This window comes from Stegostoma tigrinum, chromosome 31 (assembly GCF_030684315.1).
Source record: "Stegostoma tigrinum isolate sSteTig4 chromosome 31, sSteTig4.hap1, whole genome shotgun sequence".
In the NCBI taxonomy this organism is placed as follows: Eukaryota; Metazoa; Chordata; class Chondrichthyes; order Orectolobiformes; family Stegostomatidae; genus Stegostoma; species Stegostoma tigrinum.
The window spans coordinates 18,510,379-18,531,824 of record NC_081384.1 but is presented as its reverse complement, the minus strand read 5'-3'; the positions used below and the strand labels follow the sequence as shown (position 1 = coordinate 18,531,824).

The following is a 21,446-nucleotide window of genomic DNA, read 5'->3' as shown; positions in this document are numbered from 1 at the left end:
ACTGATTCAACTTGAAATGAAAAAGCAGTGTGGTACCAGAACTATCACTTGATCTGCTCCATGGAATGTACATCTTCAGGAGACACTTATACATGAATATATGGTTTAGGCCCATGTATTAGACGTTAGCTCTTTGCCCCTAATATGGCTGATCTCCTCGTGATATCTACACCACATTCCATCCTACCTTGACAGCATTTCACCCCATTTACTTAGCAACATTCTCTAATTACCTGTCCCTCAAAAAAATCTGAATTTCAGCTTCTATTGCCTTTTGAGAAAGGGCATTCTAAAGATTCCCCAGCCTCCGAGAGGAAATGATTAGCTTCATCTTTGTCTTAAATGAAAACCTCTTATTTTTAAACTGGCCCATATGTGAGGGTCACTGTTTAAAAATACTTGAGTAAAAGCTGGAATGGATACTGCAAAATTATTTTCTTCATATTCCTCTAGAAAGCAGTAAATTTAAAAACAGATAACTTGGAAAATATGGGTGCCGCTCTGAATTTCATGATCTTCCTACTTCTGATGTTTACATCCAAGAAATGCCTTTAAGTGATGTATACCACTTTTTTTTAATGATACTAATTTTGGCATAGGACACAGCCATTCTGGAAATTGAATATTCCACATAATTTATTTTCAAGACTGGACTGGAGCTCTGGAAATGTCATCGTCCTCAGTGTTCCATCAACTAATACACTTGGTTTTAGCACAACAATGCAGAATTGCCAGCTTTTAGATGAGATGTTGAACCAAGGCCTATCTGTCCCTTAAGGTAGATCTAAAACAACCTATGGCAAAGAAGTGATGCCAGGAGCACTGACCGACTCTTTTACCCCCAAAAAAGAGGTTGTCGTATCATTGCCACACTGCTGTTATTGGGACCTTGCTGTGTGCAATTGGATACCGTCTCTCCTGCATTTCTGCAATGCCAACACTTCAACAAAATGCTTAATTTGGCATTAAAGGCACTTTGGGATGATGGGTGGTGTTAAAAGGCACTTACATGTATGCAGGTTGATTTTTCTTTAAATATTACATTGCTAAGGATTACTCTTATCTGTTGTTTTTCCAGAATTTAATTGATATGTTTCTGCCATGGAATGACATCCCTGCACAACTAAAGACTGCCACAATTTGTATATATTACTACCCCCAAGTGAACACAATCAACAAACTTTGCTCAAATAGCTTGTTGTGTGACAGAAGGACAAAAATGAAGAGACTGAAAATGATCAAGATGACTCAAAAAAAAATCAGTGCTCAAGTTAAGAGATAGTAGGAACTGCAGATGCTGGAGAATCTGGGATACCAAGATATAGAGCTGGATGAACACAGCAGGCCAAGCAGCATCAGAGGAGTAGGAAGGTTGGCATTTCGGGCCTCAGTGATAAAAAGCCCGAAACGTCAGCCTTCCTGTTCCTCTGATGCTGCTTGGCCTGCTGTGTTCATCCAGCTCTACACCTTATTATCCCATTGCTCATGTTAATGTTTTTTTATGGCAATGAATACAAATATGTCAAAAAGCAAATCTGTGTAAACATAAAACAATTGGAATTCTATGCCTGTTTCAATGGCATTAACAGATACTAAACTGGGTAATGGCTGTTTTATAATTTGTAAATGCTAATATGAAAATTACATTTTAAATACTATGAATTGAAAAATTTTGTTTCAAATAAATTACGGCACTTCAAAAATGTTTAAAAATTAACTTATTTCAATGTAAATAACAATTTTAAAAGTACGGTACTAATAAAGATGTAATTGCTGATATTTTTATTATAAGTGCCTGATTATTCAGTTCTTATTTGGAGAGGCAGAACTAGGTTTAACGCATGTTAAGAAAATGTAGATCTCTTTATTTAATGTAATACTGGGTTAACACTGGCAGTTTCCACTTATTACAAGTTTGAATTCAGGCCAGTTGATGGGATAGAACTAGTTTTAATCTTTTAACTGTAATGGTTACTGTGTGTAATTAATTTGGGAAGTGTTAGTGAGAGGAATAAAGCCATTAGATATATGATGCTAAATTGACAATCCAACAGAGTCATAATGTTGACTTTTGTGTGGTGGAGTCTTTTTGTACTTTGCATCCAGCCATATTTAGGAATGGCTAATGCTGCTACAGGGAGCACCTATTAAAAGAAGTCTGGTTAAGAATTGGTTCTCACTTTGGTACCGATGAATCTGTCCTCAGTCATGTAGCACAGCACAGAAACAAACCCTTTGGTTCAATTCACCCACACTGATCTACTCGCTTTTGCCAACACTTGGCCCAAATCCCATTTAAACCCTTCCAATTCATAGATCCACCCACACCAACCTCCACCACTTCCTTGGTACTCATTCCATACACTCACTGTCCTCTGCATGAAAATGTTACCCCTCTGGTCCTTTGTGAATCTTTCCCCTCCCTCCCTAAACCAATACGCTCTAGTTTTGGACTCTCTCTCCCTAGAAAAAAGACCCTGGGTATTCACCCTTGACCATTGTTATTCTATATATTAACAATTTTTTATATACGCAGAGTGGGGAGTCAAGTTATGACTGAGTTGAACTCAAAACAAATTTAATTGGTCATGTACAGCTATTAAAAAGGATCAGCGACTCAAATTGTAACTGGCTGTCTTAACCTCTTGACTTTGAGAAATGGCCCTGATTTGAACAGGACACGTTATCTTTGTTTTAAAGACTGCAAAATGTCTTACTCAAAAGGATAATGTAAAATGCTGGCACAGTATGGGATGTGGAAGTTAAAATGATAAATTGTATTAAAATTGAATGTAGCTAACTGGATCTTAAATGGCTAGCCCTGTCAAAATCTTTTTAGTTTGAATTAATGCTGCCCTGCCTCCACTTACATCCCCACCCCATGTTAATTCTGTGTGAAATGAACATAAAAGATCCAAAGTCACCCACTTGAAGCAGTGGTTGCAAATCGACTTGAAATGGTTTGTTCGTGAAGCCTACGGGACGTTGACTTTAAGTGGCAGCGGGTGTTTGAGGGGGGGAAATGCAGGCTACCTCCACAGCTACGCCGCTTCCTATTTCATCCCGCTGCCCTCTTTCCCTGCCTTCCCCGATCCTCATCCCTCCCCTCCTCAACCCACTCTTCTCCCACCCCCCTCCATGCCCCCTGCCCTCCCCTCCCACCCTACAGTACCAAGCTCCTACAACCCACCGCCTTCTCACCCCGCATCCGTCCCCCGTCCCCAGACCGTGTGTATCCGCCCTCCCTTTCTCATGTGTTTTGGGTACAAGTGGCCGTTTCACACCTCGCAGCCTCTTTCCCCTTCCTCCCCCACCCCAATCATTGTCTGTGCGCTCCTTGCAATTTCGAAACGACAGTAATTGAACATGACGGCAGATGAAGCCCGAGTTAGACGACGTTTCTGGGATTCCGAGGGGTTCAGTTCCAAGGTTTCACGGATTGAAAATCAGGGACTACATTTTTCAATTTGGGACTCGACGTTTTTTTCCTGGGGTGACTTTTTCTTTATTACGTTTCGATCAATTGTAGTTCATCTTTTTATTTAATCGGCAAAAAAATGTCAAATACGTTTGAGTCTCGTTCTTTCTAAGCCTTTTTGTTTCCTCGAAAACTGAAAGCTGCCAGAGTGGTTGGTTAATGATCTAACACGTGTTTACCCCCAGCCACACCCCCATAGACAAACTCACAATGGCACAGTCAGCGAAAACTGCATTGTTAGTACACGCCCCCTGCATCAGAGTCTCTCACCGGATTGGTTGTCAGCGGTTCTGATCGGCAGCACCCTCGGCCATTTGCCGAAGCGCAGCTTCGCTTAGCAACAGCGGAGGGATGAATCTGAATAGAAGGGTGACAACCAATCGGCGGATTTCGTGGGTGTGGGGATGGGTGGAGGGAAACGGCACGCGCTCAGCATGGCAGAGCAGCGCTGGGCGGGGCGGAGTTTCGTGGAATGCGAGTCCCACCTCCCCGCCCCAAACCCGGATCGTTTGCCCGGCCAAGCCTCGGGTGTGAAAAGACTACAACCCCAGAGAGCCATGCGCGCAAGACGCATGCGCTCTGTTGAAGTTCCCCTTCACCCGACATGCCCAGCGTCTGTATAAAAGGCGTGTCGAGCTAGTTGAAGCAGTAGTTGGAGTTCGGTGGGTGGGTTGAGTGTTTGCTTTGTTGGGGGACTGACGAAGATAGCAGGGAAGGAAAACAAAAAAATAAAACAAAAACTGTGTCTGAAACATGAAAGGAAAGTTCTGAGGTGGATGGGCGTCTGAGTGAGGTGGGGGGAGTGGGTGGTTTCCGATGGTTTGAACGCGATGGGGGAGCAATTGGTACTCCAGTCCGCGGGCTGTTCAGGTGGCAGGTCCCCGATGAGGGAGCATCCCTCAGCCGCCGCCGTCCAGAAGGATGAGCCGGAGGCCGGCCCGAGAGAGCGCGGGGCGCCCCCAGCGCCGGCCCGGTGCTTCCCCCGGCTGCCCAAGAAGAGGCACCGGCGTCGCCCGTCCAAGAAGAAGCGGCGCTGGAAGCCGTACTTCAAGCTGTCGTGGGAGGAGAAGAAGAAGCTGGACGAGAGGGAGAGCGTGCGGGCGGCCAAGACCCGCGCCGAGATGTTCGCCAAGGGCTTCACGGTGGCCCCTTACAACACCACCCAGTTCCTGATGGAGGAACACAACCAGGAGGAGCCCGACCTGAACCCGGGGGGAGGTGCTGGTGCTGGTGGTGCTGCTGGAGGAGGGGGACCCCCCCGGCGGGCCGCCAAGTCTGACGAGACCAGCGAGGAGGACGAGCTGCTGCTGCTGGACGAGGAGGAGCAGCAGGACAGCGGCAGCGACGGCATGGGGGGCGACGGCGGCGGCGAGTTCCTGCAGAGGGACTTCTCCGAGACCTACGAGAAGTACCACGCCGAGAGCCTGCAGAACATGACCAAGCAGGAGCTGATCCGCGAGTACCTGGAGCTGGAGAAGTGCCTGTCCCGCCTGGAGGATGAGAACAACCGGCTGAGGGGCCGCCTGGACGGCAGCAAGGCGGCGGTGAGAGGAGGCGATGCGGCGGAGGAGAAGCAGATGCGGGAGATCGAGCACGAAGTGGAGGAGCTAAAGGCTGAAAATCAGAGACTGGAGAGAGAGAATGAACTGTACAAAAAAGGAAGGTGTTTAGAGAACGGAAAATAAGAATCCGGACATTAACCCCCATAAAATGTATATATTTTAATTGTAAGCGTTTTATAAAAATGCATTGGAAGAACGTCTTTTTTTTCTCCTACTATCCCCATTTGTGTGTACGGTTTCTGTTGAACTTTTTATGATGTGCAACTTATTTCTTCCCCTGTGGTCAAGGTAAATATAGTATTTTACTGACCAACTTTTTCATCGGTTGTGACAAGTCCTGTATATCTCCATAATGACATCTAAGAAAGTGAGAATAAATGTAAATTTAGTGAAGTTATAACGATATGGGCGTGATATTTGTGTTCAAAGCTCAGCTACCTTTGTAGTAACTGTAAAGGAATCTTTGACAAACATCTATTACCCAGTGTTGGTTCAAGCTGTGGGATGCTAGTTTTCTGCAGGGACATTTATTTCCATTATCACACGATCCATTTGATCAGAGGCTGCCCTGGTGGTGAATGTCGCTGATACAGTATTTTTGTTGGTCTGAAAGTATTTGCTGAGTATGTTTGTACAAGACTTCAGTTTATTTGAAAGTCCAAGGATTACACGAAAAATGATCAGACTTGTGCAACTTGCAGGGTTACACAATTATTCGTACAGTATGCACGGTGAGACTATGTGCCTTTGTAAAAATTGCATACTTTGGGTGCGAGTAACAACTGGGAGCAAACATATGGCAGAGTTGATTAGAGTTCATACTAAGCGTTTTTTTTGTAACAATCTGTTAGCAATGGACAAGTCACAGCTACAACTCACGAAGATACCTTTCATAGACCAGTGTGAAGATGGTCACGTTTTGCCTCGTCGAAACAAAAACAAGCATGTACCGACCCTACACCTAACCTGGAGACCGAAGGTGGTGAACGAAAGGAAAAGGGTCACACGGGCGATCTTTATTTGATTCACTAGGAGCAGTTCAACACATCGAAAGTGATGTGGTGCTGGCTGAATATAAACCTTATGGGAATAAAGGATGAAACAACCCCCTTGCGATGCCTGTTTAATAACCCGCGCCATTTACTGTAGCCTGGATCCAACTGGAATTTCATGGCGAAAAGCAGTTTGATCAAGATCGACAGTCGTGGTTTGATTTTTAAAAAAGGCCCCTAAAGTATATTTCTTGGAGGTTGGAGGTACTTGAATGTCCTACATAAACTGCTGATTCCAAGTTAGATGTACATCTTCGACAATATGCAAGAGGAAGATTTCAAGAATTTATTTAAGAACATCTTTTAATGTAACACCATAGGAAAGAGTTGATTTTCACCTTGATTTAGATGTGATTCTGTATTCATTTAGCATTTTGATCAATTTTAAATCTTGCTCAGGTGATATTCCGCATACTTATCGTAAGAGGGCGCACTTCCAGAGAGAACTGACAACAAGCAGTCCAGCATAAATATTAAGAAAATTGTATCAGTATTATTCTGAAAGGTGTATTTTTTTGAAAAGTAGGGAGGGGACTTTATTTAAAGGTGGAAAATAAAGTTTCAATGTTGGTTCAGTAGTAAACAAACACTTGATATGAGCCATTCAAACAAGATGTTCATGGGTCTGATTCTGGGAACAGTGCACAATAACAGGAGGCCATTCAACCATCAGGTTAATGCCAGCTTTTTCAGTATAATTCAGTTAGTCCCACATGCCTCTCCTAAGACCCAGCCAATTTCTCTCACAAGTACTCTAATTTTCCTACCAAAGTTAAAACTTCACCTGTATTCACCACCACACCATCAGGCAGTGTATTCTGAATTTAATCATTTGTTACATTGAAAAGTTTTTCTTCTCGTTTTGCCTCTGCTTCCTTTGCTAATGGCGTTAAATCTATATCTTCAGTCTTATTTTTTTCATTTACTTTATCAAAATCTTTCATGATTGTAAATACTCTGTTCAAAATCAAAGGAATAGAAGCAGGAGTAAACCAGATGGTCCATTGAACTGATTTCATCGCTCAGTACCATTGTGTCTAATTTTGGACTACAATTTTGCTTTCCTGCTTGCTTACCATATTAATCACAATGCAGGAATTAAAATTTGCTGATGACGCAATGATAGAAATGGACATAGGACGCTACAAAGTGATATAGGTTATGTGAGAATACAAATTGACACTGGAAAAATGTAAAATTGTCCATTTGGCAGGTAAAATAAAAACAAATCTTGTTACATTGCAGGTACAGCAAATAATTGGGCAAGTTCACAATCCGTTATTGTTTGTTGTGAGGGGAATTGAATACAAAAATAATGAAGTTATGATTCAGCTATTTAGGACCTTGGTGAAATCATACCTGGAGTACCATGTGCTGTATTAGTCCTCTCATTTAAAGGAGGTTCAAAATGCATTATAAGCACAGAGGCATACGGCATGGAAATCGACTCTTCAGTCCACATCGACCATGTTCCCAAACTCAACTAGTCTCACCTCCAAACCTTTCCCATTCATGAACTTACCAAATTTCTTCCAAACATTGTAACTGTACGTGCATACACATTTTTTTAAAAAGTTGCCCCTCATATCCTTCTTAAATCTTTCACCTCTCACCTTAAAAATATCCCCACTAGTTTTGAACTCCCCCACCATAGGGAAAAGATAACTTCCATTCACCTTAACTATACCCCTCATGATTTTAAAAACCTCCAAGAAGTTGTTCCCCCAAAGGTTCCAATGTATCCAGCCTCTCCTTATAAATCCAACCCTCCATTCCCAGCAACATCCTGGTTAAATCTCTTCTGAAACCTCTCCAGCTTAGTCATATACTTCCCATAACAGGGCAAACAGAACTGGACACAGTACTTCAGAGGAGGCCTCACCAATGTCCTGTACAAACTCAACATGACATCCCAACTCCTATATGGAAAGGTTTGAGCAATAAAGGAAAGCATGCTAAAGGTGAGCTTTCTTGAACAGTTTCATACTGAGCTCTGATACTGAGCTCTACATACCTCTCTGATGAAGGGTCTAGGCCCGAAACGTCAGCTTTTGTGCTCCTGAGATGCTGCTTGGCCTGCTGTGTTCATCCAGCCTCACATTTTATTATCTTGGAATCTCCAGCATCTGCAGTTCCCATTATCTCTTTCATACTGAGCTACTTGGCTATTCAGAAAGGAGATAAGAGCCAGCCACAGCGGTGCAGGATGAGTTATTTTAGAAGTATTATATAGTGATTGCTTTGTAAGGTTTCTAGTGAACTCACATTTGCAACAGGGGTTATTTTTTTTTCTCTCTGTAGCCTGCCCAACAAACCTACTGTTGGTGTAAATCAAATCCTCATCACACAAGGAAAAAGTAATTCACAGCTGATGTGGAATGAACCAGCTCACAGGTAAAGACAACTACTTGCAGACATGAAGCTCCATGCCTGAGACTTGGGATTGTATTTCTCCACAATGTCAGTTGGAAACTGTTGACTTCTAAACCATCCAATCACAAACAGTACCTCATTGGCTCCCAATCTTGGTCTCGTCCCTGTGATAAACCTCCTACGTTCCTACCAGTGGGAAAAGTTCCAGCCTTTCCAGTCTATTTGTAGACCTCAAATATTCCATTTCCAGTGACACGCTGGTGAGTCTTTTCTGAACCCTCTCCAGTTAAGCAGTACAAGAAGTTTTACTGAGTCAATACCTAGAATGGGTGGGTCATCAAATGAGGCCAGATTTGAAAGGCAAGGCGTGAACTAGCTAGACTTTGGAAGAACAAGGGTGACTTAATTGAATTTTTTAAGATCCTGAAAGGATTTGGTTTTGAATGTGGAAAGGATGTTTCCTCTTGTGGAAGATCTAGAACTAAGTGTCAACGTTTAAAATTAATCACCTGTTAAAGATGATGAATTAGAATTTTTTATTCCCACAGAGGGTTGTGAATCTTTGAAACTATCTTTCTCCAAATGCAGTAGGAGCAGAGTTTTTGAATATTATTAAGGTATACATAGATGCATAGATTCTTGATAAGCAAGACCGTAAAAGGATGTTGGGAAGTGGATAGGAACATGGAGTAATCAGATCAGGCACAATCTCACTGAATAGTCCAAAAATATGCAGATTGGGTGGATTGATCACACTAAATTGCTGATGGTGTCCAAGGATGTGCAGGCTAGGTTGATTAGCCATGGGAAATGCAGGATTATAGGGCTAGGGTAGGGGGGGGGGGGGGGGTATGGGGTGGGATGCTCTTCAGAAGGTTGGTGTGTTTCGATGGGCCACATGGCCTGCTTCCACACTCTAAGGATTCTTTGAACAACAGGTATTTTCAAGGACCTGAATGGCCTTTGCTCCCAATTTGCATGTTTACAACCTTCTGGGGATGATAATTCTAAAGATTTCAATCCTTTGAAGTAGTTTTTCTTCAAGTTGGTCATGAATGATCAGCCCCTTTCCCTGAGACTGTGTTCCCTTTAGATTGCCTGACTTAGAAACAATCTCTTACTGTCTACCCAACTAAGCCCTTTCAGAATCTTAGATACCAAAGTGTGAAGCTGGATGAACACAGCAGGCCAAGCAGCATCTCAGGAGCACAGGTCCTGAGATGCTGCTTGGCCTGCTGTGTTCATCCAGCTTCACACTTAGTCATCTTGGATTCTCCAGCATCTGCAGTTCCCATTATTCCTTTCAGAATCTTGTATGTTTTAATGAGATCACCTCTCATTTTTATAAATTCCAGAGAGTATAGACATAATTTACTCAGCCTGTCATCACAGGGGAACCCCCTTCAACCCAGAGAGCACATTTCGAGGAACTTTGGCTGTACTGCCTCCAATGTAAATATAGTCGTCCTTATATATGGAGACCACAATTATAAATAGTATTCTAGATGTAGTCAAACCAAAATCAGCTTCTCCCGTCTATTACTGTAATTGGAATCATTTCACGCTGGAATCATCTGCTATAATGATAGCTGTGTGTTTTTTTTTGTTTGGAATATGTTAATTGTCCAGTTTAAGGACACATCTGTTGACTTTGCTTAGTTGGGGGTGCCTGGAGCAGGCAGAGGCATGGGATGCATATGGCTACCTTTGGTGCCAGCAGTGAGCTGGGCACATTAGTGATGAAGGCAAACAGCAGAAGGTAAGGGGAGTCTAATAATCAAGTAACCTTAGCTGGACAGGTTGTTTCCCTGAGATATGAGGTAGGGTTGACGAAAGGAGAGAAGCTGGCAGGGATGACTTTATATTGACATAGGAGCAAGGTGTTGGCATGGAAGGGATGGCATAGGAGTGATGGAGGAGATGATGGAACTGGTGAAATACAGTAGAAGTATTTGACACAATTTATTTTCAAAAACTATTAAAAATGAAGTTTCACAAGATTTTAAAGAATTATTTTTAGAAAAGTTGACAGGAGAGCTATAAGAGTATGTGATTCTGTAGGTCAGTCTGTGCCTTCCAAAGTTTTTCTATGCACACTAGCTCTGATGGACATGTCACTGCACAGATTTAGACTCAAGGAAATAACAGTTATGATGTTGCAACAAAATCTGAATACTAAACAGACACTTTATCATGGAACAAGATTGGAAGTTGTTTTCTTTGATGATCGATGCTGAAATTTTAACAGGCTGATTTCAAAGAAACAGTTAATTCCTCAAATCATATTGAGCTCATCCCATGCAAACCTGTCCTTTCATCTCTGAAGAAACAGTTGCCAATTAGACTTTCATATTTAAAAACTATAAACAAGTAGCAAGGCCAGATTCTTGACAAAATTTGTGTTTATATTCTTGGGCCTGTTTTTATACATGAACAGCTTTGTGTGGCTTTTTTGTTCCTGAATGAGATGCTCTGATTATCTTTAAGTCTGTGGAAAGAATAAATCCTGCATGTAAATAAAGCACTGTTGCAGTAAACACATGACTGAGATACAAGGGAAGACAGGTGGAGAGGAGAGTATAGGTGCAGGAGGCCCATGATAGACATGTCGCACTGTACCTGGTGTGGCTTCCTCTACATTGGGGAAACCAAGCGGAGGCTTGGGGACCACTTTGCAGAACACCTCCGCTCGGTTCACAATAAACAACTACACCTCCCAGTCGCAAGCCATTTTAACTCCCCCTCCCATTCCTTAGACAACATGTCCATCATGGCCCTCCTGCAGTGCCACAATGATGCCACCCGAAGGTTGCAGGAACAGCAACTCATATTCCGCTTGGGAACCCTACAGCCCAATGGTATCAATGTGGACTTCACAAGCTTCAAAATCTCCACCTCCCCCACTGCATCCCAAAACCAGCCCAGCTCGTCCCCGCCACCCTTACCTGTTCTTCCTCTCATCTATCCCCTCCTTCCACCTCAAGCCGCACCTCCATTTCCTACCTACCAACCTCATCCCACCTCCTTGACCTGTCCGTCCTCCCCAGACTGACCTATCCCCTCCCCACCTCCCCACCTATACTATCCTCTCCAGTTATCTTCTCCTCTATCCATCTTCGGTCCACCTCCCCCTCTCTCCCTATTTATTTCAGAACCCTCTCCCCATCCCCCTCTCTGATGAAGGATCTAGGCCTGAAACGTCAGCTTTTGTGCTCCTGAGATGCTGCTTGGCCTGCTGTATTCATCCAGCTACACACTTTGTTATCTTGGATTCTCCAGCATCTGCAGTTCCCATTATCACTGAGATACAGGCCTGACTGGAAATATTTTGGGTCTAGTGGATAATTTTGTACCTTCTTCAAAGCCTTCTCAGCCTTTGAAAAGTGCCCGGAATTAGATACAGTTTTTCAGCTGAGATACAATATTCCAGCTAAAACTCATGTTTTATTTATGTTAATTACAACTTCCTGGCTTTTGTGTTCTGTTTTCAAAACCCAGAATCTCATACTCTTTCAGATTGTTTTGTTAAGCTCTCCTGCCACTTTCAAAAAAGTGTGGACAAACACCCCCATAGCTCTCAGTTGGAGCTCTACACTTGTCCTTAGCAATCTAATGCCCTGGGGGAAAGCAAGCATTAGTTCATCCTCATGATCTCTCTCCGATAACACTGGAAGGATATGTATGTGTATTAATGTTAAAGGAGAGGGTTAAAGCCCTGCTGTGATGCCATTGCTAAGGAAATGCCAAGACTAGGCTGGCATGAAGGATGATTAATTGGGTGGGGTATTGGAGGGCCGCTTAGATGCCTACACTTAGAGTCATACAGTTGTACAGCACAGAAACAGACCCTTTGGTCCAACCTTTCCATGCCGATCAGATATCCTAAATTAATATTGTCCCATTTGCCAGCTTTTGGCCCATGTCACTCTGTACCCTTCATATTCGCATACCCATCCAAATGACTATTAAATGATGTAACTGTACCATCTGCTTCTACTTCCTCTGGCAGCTCATTCCATACATGCACTACCCTCTGCACAAAAAAGTTGCCCATTAGGTCCCTTGTAAATCTTTTTCCTCTCACCTTAAACACATGCCCTCAAATTTTTGACTTCCCTACTCTGGGGAAACGACCTTGACTATTCACACTATTCATGCCCCTCATGATTTTATAAACCTCTGCAAGGTCACCCCTCAGCCTCTGATGCTCCAGGGAAAATAGCCCCAGTCTATTCAGCCTCTCTCTATATCTCAAACCCTCTAATCCTGGCAATATCTTTGTAATCTTTTTCTGAACCCTTTCAAGTTTCACAACATCCTTTCAAAGCAGGGAGATCAGAACTGCATGCAGTATTCCAAAAGTGGCCTAACCAATGTCCTGTACAGCCGCAACATGTCCTCTCAACTCCTCTATTCAATGCACTGACCAATAAAGGCAAGCATACCAAATGCCTTCATCACTATCCTATCTACCCATGACTCTACTTTCAAAGGGCTATGAACCTGCACTCCTAGGTCTCTTTGTTTAGAAACACTCCCCAGGACCTGACCATTAAGTGTTTAAGTCCTGCCCTGACTTGCTTTTCCAAAATGCAGCACCTCGCATTTATCTAAATTAAACTCCATCTGCCACTCCTCAGGCCATTGGCCCATTTGATCAAGATCTTGTTGTACTCTGAGGAAACCTTCTTTGCTACCCACTACACTTCCAATTTTGGTGTCATCTGCAAACTTACTAACCATGCTTCCTATGTTCATATCAGAGACATTTATAAAATGACAAAGAGCAGTGGATCCAGCACCAATCCTTGTGGCACACCTCTGGTCACAGGCCTCCAGTCTCAAAATCAACCCTCCATCACCACCCTTACGCCTTCTACCTTCGAGCCAGCTCTGTACCCAAATGGCTAATTCTCCCTGTATTCCATTTGATCTAACCTTGCTAACCAGCCCATCACAAGGAACCGTGTCGAATGCCTTACCGAAGTCCATATAGATCACATCCACCATTCTGCCTTCATCAACTCTCTTTGTAAGCGAATTCATCTAATGACGTAGCGGAAACAAAATAATGTTGCATCCATTAGTTGTTAAAGTATAAAACTATGATTTTATTCTATCCACCCATTCAGAACTATTTTGTTTTCATTTACAAGTACAAAATTACCACTGTAAATTGGCACCTAGTAAACATCCAAAGCAGGGGTTTTTTGATGAATTAGTGAGAGTTTTTCCAACATACATTAAAGGAGAAACCCTTCACATTTACAAATTATCATTTTGAAATTGTTGAGAAAACATAAGTTGATTCTCAAAATTGAGCAAATAATGGATGCTAATTATAAAGATTTTTGCTACAGTTGGAAATTTCAAACATTCTGAATATACAAATATATTGCTGCATGAAGAGGTTTACATTTTCCATTATTAATATTGGGGGATTCATAATATATTAACCTCTACCTTTGTTCTCCAGATTTAAGAGTCAAGTTAATCCAGCCAAAGAAAATTAAACATTTGCTTTTCCAGTTATTGAATATCATAAAGTGTACTATACAAATTCATACATGTCCTGTCCTGTGCCAGCAGACCAAATTGCCTCTGTCTCCCATCAATGCGCCATTTTAAAAATCCTCATAATTTTTGTTCAAAACCCTTCCCACAGCCCTCCAAAGTTCTGGAATTCCCATTTTACCTCTCTAACTCTATCCTCCTTTAAACTGTTCTTCAAACCTACTTCTTTGATCAAACATTTGATCACTTCCAGTAGAAACATGGGAATAGCTGTAAACCCATTATTCCTTTAGGTCTGTGCCAGTTTCTGGAGACTACAGTTGACCTTTGACCTAAATGCTTATGCCTTTTGTTCCATGTTACTTAATACCTTTGATTCAGAAAAACATCATTCTTGATTTTAGAGTACACAGTCATTCCAGATATCCTTTGTATGTAATTTCAATACTGAAAATTTTTAGACCTCTCGTCCTAAATTTCCCAGACAGCCAGAAGTGTTTCTCTGTTTATCCTATCTGTTCCACTTAATATCTCAAAAACTGCATTGTAATCATCCCTCAACTTCAGAAATTCCAGGAAATATAATCCTAGTCTATTTAATTTTACTGAAAAAGTCCTGCAAAGTACTACAGGATATCTTACTATCTAAATACACTACATAAATATGTTGCTATTGAAAACTGTTTCAGAGATAGTGGGAACTGCAGATGCTAGAGAATCTGAGATAACAAGGTGTAGAGCTGGATGAACACAGCAGGCCAAGCAGCATCATTTTCTGAAGAAGGGTCTAGGCCCAAAACATCAGCTTTCCTGCTCCTCTGATGCTGCTTGGCCTGCTGTGTTCAGCCAGCTCTACACCTTGTTATCTGCTATTGAAAACTGTTTCTTGAACCCTGAATTCTTACTCATACTTCATTTACTTTGCCCCCACCATTGCCATGCCTTCAACCATTAAGATGCTATGCTCGGGGATTTCCTCTCTAATTCACACCAACTCTGCATTTCTTTTTAAAGGTGCTCCTTAAAACTTAGCTCTTTGAACAATATTTTTGCCACCCATCTTAACATCTTTTTACTCTTTGCCTGATTGTCTGATTTCATCCTATGAGAAATCTTGCATGTTTTAATATTTTAAATGCAAGTTCAGATGCAAGTCCTTGCTAAATCTGGTGTAGCTGTTGTGCAGCTATTGGAAAGGTATCTAAACTGGACTGCAAGCAGAAGGAGTTCTCCTCTTTCTTCCAACCTTACATGCTATATACACTTACAAAGACTATCTTTTCATATATGTACTGTTACAGAAGTCTATGCCTAATAAGACCATCTTATTACGAGTCAATTGCTCTTGAATTGTCTCTTTTTCCATGGGTAATTTTTCATTTTCAGTGTTCCTAGGGTCATTGCCCTAATTCTTGTCAGAGTTCTTGGCCAATGGCAATGTGATGATGGGAGCACTGATCGGCAATGTTTACCCTAGACCTTTGAAAGATATGTAGGAACATAAGTTGCAAAGAGGAAAGAAACAAGCCTGCCAAGGGATAAAGATAGGCTAAGTGAGTAGGCAAAAAGTGAGGCAGATGGAGGAAAATGTGAACATGTATTATTTAAATAGACATCATTTGCAGAACTCTGAAATATGGGGAGATCTGAGTACCCTGATACATAAATCACAAAATGCTAGTATGCAGCCAAAGCAAATAAAGAGGGAGGCAGATGGAATGTTGTAATTTATTGCTGGGGAAATAGAATGTAAAGCTCGGTATGTTTTACCACAATTGTACAGGGTGTTGGTGAAACCACATCTGAAAATACTGTGTAGAGATTTGGTCACTTTATTCAAGAAAGGATATAAATGTGGTTGGTTCAGAGAAGGTTCACTTGACTGCTTCTAGGAATGAAGGTGGGGGTGATTAAATGAGGGAAGGTTGAACAAGTAATGTCAGTATCTATTGGAGTTTAGTAGAAAGCAAGGCAACAGAAACATTTAATATCCTCAGAGGACAAGACAGGGTGGAAGATGAAGGAATGCTTCTTACGATAGAGAGACTAGAACACAATTTAGAAGGAAGACACCTCCCATTTAAGGTGGAGATAAGGATTCTTCCTTTCAGGGATTTGTGAATATGTGGAACTGTCTTCCACAGAATGAAAGAAACAGCATCATTGAAGAAAGCAGAGGTAGATAAATTCTTGATCAACAAAGAAATAAAAGTAGGGGGTCAGTCAGAATGTGGAGTTGTGGTCACCATCAGATCATCCATGGTCTTATTGAATGGCAAAACAGGCTTGACCGTCAAAAGATAATAAAATGTGAGGCTGGATGAACACAGCAGGCCCAGCGGCATCTCAGGAGCACAAAAGCTGACGTTTCGGGCCTAGGCCCTTCATCATAGAGGTCAAAAGGCCTACTTCTGTTTCTGATTCTTCTGTTCTTGCCATCATTCAGCATCTCACACTGCAGGTTTCAGTTCTTCAGTTGGATTTCTTATTTTTCTTTAGAAAAATATAACGAAGAGATTTTGGTCCTCTGATCTTGATTAGTTTTTTTTCTCACCACTGACTGCAATATTGTCCCACTTAAATGTATAACCTTAGTTTGTGGGCTCTTTTCTCTATATCTCAAACCTCATATCAAGTTTGGTAATATAATGAACTCTCTTCAGAAATTGTTCCCTTTACCATTAAACAATCAGCTAACCCTGATTTGTTACACATCACTAAAACTGCTATGGCCTGTTCCTTCGCCCAAAAATAAAAATGGTGCCCTTATTACATGAACTGTTCTGTTTCTCCTAGTCTGGTTGAAAATTAATTGAACATTAAAAGAAAACTTTATCAGTACTACTTTATTTTTATAGCTACATTATTACTGTCTCCTTTAATCTTTTGGGCTTCTGTTATCCTTATCACTTTTTGTACACTGATCCGATCCTTTCCACTTCTTAGTTTGAAATAATTTTTTTTTCAAAAACAACTATCTGATGAAGGGTCTAGGCCCGAAACGTCAGCTTTTGTGCTCCTGAGATGCTGCTTGGCCTGCTGTGTTCATCCAGCCTCACATTTTATTATCTACCAATAACCCCTACCACATTTGCTTCCTCATCCCCCTCTCTCCAAAGTCCTTTCTGCAGTGAAATTCATCCTTCCCCCAAAACCTTAACCCTAATCTAGTACAGGTGCAGCCAAATTCAGTGGTTGGACTTTCCTATTGCAGGCGCTGGTGCCCCATGGAGTGGAACCATTTTTTAACACCATTATTTTAGTCATATGTTTGCCAATTTGCACTTTATATAGCTAGTCAGCCAGACATTACCAGGCTCATTGTCCTCCATTGTAAATTAGCTCCCAGTCTGAGTTACTCCTTTAAAAGGACCTCCTCCCTGTTCATTTGTATGTCTGCAGTTCAAGAATTGATCACAACTACTGGCTCCTCCTCTAAACCTTTGAAGCTTTTACCAGCAGTTTGTGTGTGTTCCTTATGTCGGTAATGCTTAGACTACTCTCCCTCTTGGACCCTGAAATTGAAGCTACTCAGGATATCCATTATCCTCCTAAAGATCAATCTGCCATACTAAAACCATGCTATTCAGCTTCATACCTCTCTTCCTTAAAATGCCTTGATTTCTGTGGTGTCTGGTTAGCATTCTGACCATCCTTCTCGTTGTTTTTAGCTTCAGAGGCAGCAAGAGCATTGCACCTGTCAAACAGGGTTACTTTGTACAGTTTCTCCTTTTCTGCCTCCACAAATTGACTGCCAGTGACCTCGTCCTCTTCCATTCTGTTTGGCGTGACTGCATTTGCAAGTAAACCATCCAAATATTCCTTTCTTCCCTTCGATGCTAGAGTTCCTTAACTCAAGCTCCAGACCAGCAGCTCTGAACTGGTCTGACTTGGAATACAAACACTTCCCACAGACTCTTTCACTCACAGCAATCTCGTGTTCCACAAATTCCCACATTCTGCAATCCTCTCATACTGCCTATCAGGCAATTATCTGTATTTACTTATTGTACAGCAGTTATCTAGTTCTGTATTTCTAGCACTAACTAATTAATTGTTAATACTAAATTATCAAATTGATTTGATATGGTTTCTTCTTACTAACTTTTCTTCTTCAATTTTCAGCCTGAAACACATCACTGAAACATCCATCGCAGGTAGGAGCCAGGTTCAGAATTGACCCCAGCCAGAATAAGGATCAGTCCCTTTGCAGTTAGTATCGGTCCAATCTACACTGAGTATCTAGCCAACTAAATGAACCAGCCCCTGCCAAGAAGTCTGAATTACTGTGGCAACATACCCTCTTATGTGAATACTGTAGTGAAGGCCTATGATGGTAGAGGCTCCAATTTCTTTCCATCGTGTGGCTGACCAGGAATCTCTCCCATCTTACTAGCCTGCCACTGATATATATCGGAAGGATTTATCAGTTGATATTTCAACCTGTGTGACCATCCTTTCAAGTTCTGGAGTAGGACTTGAGTTAGTTTTATTGTTGTTACTTTAATCTACTTTTATAGTAAAGAATAGGAACAAGAATAGCAATTTATTATCATGTGTATTTTTACAAAAAAAACAGTGAAAAAATTTGTAAGTCACCATATCAAGGTGCCTAAATTAATGACATAATCTTAATGTATTTCATTTTAGTTTACTCGAAGACACTACTTAGCTATTTATCTGTTTAATAATTTAACACTTTTATAGTTTACCACTTAGTTTCATGATCTTTCCACTTCTAACACATTTCCATTTCAGAAACCGTCACATTGGCTCCAGTCCATGTTAAGCCCACTCATTTCATTAGCTCACTCTGCTGGACTCTTGCCAATGCCACCCTTGCTATAGCTTTCAGGCAAGAACAGGCTTCAGCAGTCAGTCCCCAATAACAGTACCTGACAAATTGACAAATGGCCAGTGACCTACTTACAATTGACTGACAGTTAATTGTCAATTTGCAATTATTCAAAATAAAAACTAAGCTTAAATTTTAGTTTAAAAAACACCAAAATCAGTATTAGTTTATCTCCTACTCACCCTGAAATCCCATCCTCATCAAATTTCCATTTTAGATGTCATCACTTATTCCAAGTCTGCACTAAAGCAGTTCACTCAGCTATGCTCTTGGTTTATGTCTATTTGGTTTCTCAGGTTGTCATAGCTTTTCTGCTGATGTGAGTTGTGATTACAGCATCTGAGAGTTCATGGTGTTATTTTCCCTCTCTCTGTCCTTGTTCTCCTGTATTCAGAAGATATACTAGCAAAAGATCACAATGTATAAACTGGACAACTCATTCACCATGAGGTTCACCATTCATGCAGTGTGGGCATCATAATCCCAAAACATATAACAATTTTCTGACATTCCACAGGAGTCACACATTACTGTTAGTGTCTTGCATTCCTGCTCAAAAGCCAAACTCAATCATGTGAAATTCCTTCCAGAAAACAACCATTAATGTGAATTTAAAGAGTTCCTCATCATTTACATTTCCCTGAGCTGTACCACTATAGCTACATAACCTCCAACTCTACTATTAATTATCAGAGTTCCTTTAAAATTTTACCAGTGTTTTTTAGGCATGAACTCACGAGCAGTAATAGTAACATATTTTACAATATTATACTTCATAGGGTCAATTTATTTAACACTAAACATGGAATGAGCAGTTTTCATTAAAAATGAACAGGTAATTTCAAGAATTAGAACCATTACTAACTTTTCCAAAATATTAAACAATGAAGGCATTCCTCCCGCGTTATCTTGAGGCAAAACATTGACTCTTGCTTTGTATGTGGCTCTGTGATTCTGTACTAGCCTCACATTGACTGCCTGGATGAAAGCAAACAGCTAATTATAAACCAATCATTAGAAATTCCTGGACCAGAGATAGCTGTCAAAAAAGAATACAAATTACTTTGTTCTGGCCAACTCACAGACCTAGCCCATCCTGCCACCTTTGACTCAACAGTCCATCAAAATTAATAACACCAACACTGAAATTCAAAGGCAAGTTATAGAGTCATAAAGATGCACAGCTTGGAAATAGACCCATCAGTCCAACGCATCCATACCATCCAAATATCTTAAATTTATCTAGTCCCATTTGCCAGCATTTAGCTTATGTTCCTCTAAACCCTTCCTGTTCATGTACCCATCAAAGTACCTTTTAAATGTTGTAGTTGTACAAGTTCTTATCATTTGCAGAAGTAGCTAGACATAATTATTCTTAACCATGAGATTTTGTGTATATGTATACACTATATCTATAGGGCTCATGTGGAACAGTAATAGTGTCCCTAGCTGGAAGGCCTGAATTCAAGACCCACCTACTGTAGAGGTGTGTCATAACACATCTGATCAAATTGACTAAAAATACCTGTGCTGTGTTCAACTAAGACAAAAATGCTTTATTTTGGTCACAAATTGTTTTATGAAAAATATCCACTGTCTTCCCAGTTTACTCAGATTAGATTCATGGAGAAAGGAAGGAGGAAAGCAGGAGGCTAAAAAAACGGAGGCATCTGGCAGGCCAGCCCAGCACACGGATTGAAAGGTGGAGTTTCTAACCAACTTGTAAATGTAACTCACAATAACCTGATAGTTACACACAATCATAAATTCATAGAGGCCAAGAACAGACGCTTTGGTCCCAACCAGTTCATGCCGAACATCATCCCAAACTAAACTAGACCCCGCTGCCTGCTCCTGGCCCATGTGCCTCCAAACCTTTCCTACTCATGTACTTACCTAAGTGTTTTTTTAAACATTGTAACTGTGCTGGCATCCACCACTTCCTCAGGAAGTTAATTCTACATGCAAGCCATCCTCTGTGTAAAAAATTTGCCCCTTGTATCTTTTTTTAAAATCTCTCTCCTCTCAGTTTAAAAATATGACCCTAACCTTAAAACCTCATCCTTCAAACAAAGTCTGCATATAATATATATTTAAATTATTTAACAACGTAGAACAGTACAGCATACGAATGAACCCTTTGGCCTATGATGTCGTGCAATACATAGCGCCCCAAATTAAACTAATCCCTTCTGCCTGCCTTTGGTTCATATCTCTCCATTCCTTGCATATTCTTGTACTTATCTAAAAGCCCCTTAAACACCCAAATGTATCTGCCTCCACAGTACCCCTGGCAGTGCGTTCCAGGGTGTAAAAACCTTGCCCCTCACAACTCTTTTGAACTTTCCCCCTCTCACCTTAAATGCAACTCTGGGAAAAAGATTCTGACATCATCCCTATCACGAAACAATTCTAAAACCTAAGGGCTTTTTCCGTAATCTCATAACATTAGCAACCATGCAACTATTGCATGTATATCAAAACACAAGATGTTTTAGTTTCAACTAACCCTGTGAATTATTAGCAGAATTTTACAAATGCATAAGTAAGAACTTCCAATCTTGGAATATCAACAGTGCAATTCCTTGCTAAAATGGTGTTGATACACTTGG

General features: G+C 41.2%; 2 protein-coding genes across 10 annotated transcripts in view; both read left to right on the top strand.

Moving 5' to 3' along the window:
- LOC125466300 (acyl-CoA-binding domain-containing protein 5) overlaps positions 1-1,336 on the top strand; it is a 103,894-nt gene extending 102,558 nt beyond the window's left edge. For 7 of the 9 annotated variants that reach the window (XM_059638878.1, XM_059638874.1, XM_059638875.1 and 4 more), the window contains one exon: positions 1,079-1,336. In XM_059638878.1, the coding sequence (XP_059494861.1) occupies positions 1,079-1,282 (204 nt within the window). In that variant the 3' untranslated portion in view covers positions 1,283-1,336. The remainder of the gene's footprint in view (positions 1-1,078) is intronic. The other 2 variants (XM_059638880.1, XM_048560625.2) reach the window with 1 other exon arrangement.
- Positions 1,337-4,117: 2,781 nt separating this feature from the next.
- Positions 4,118-5,440, top strand: LOC132206129 (protein HEXIM1-like). The gene has a single exon (XM_059638788.1). It carries the CDS (start codon positions 4,309-4,311, stop codon positions 5,161-5,163), a length of 855 nt encoding a protein of 284 aa, XP_059494771.1. The 5' UTR covers positions 4,118-4,308; the 3' UTR covers positions 5,164-5,440.
- Positions 5,441-21,446: the final 16,006 nt, after the last annotated feature.

Excerpts from the sequence above, each read along its gene's own strand:
- LOC132206129 (XM_059638788.1), top strand. The coding sequence starts at position 4,309 with ATGGGGGAGCAATTGGTACTCCAGTCCGCGGGCTGTTCAGGTGGCAGG.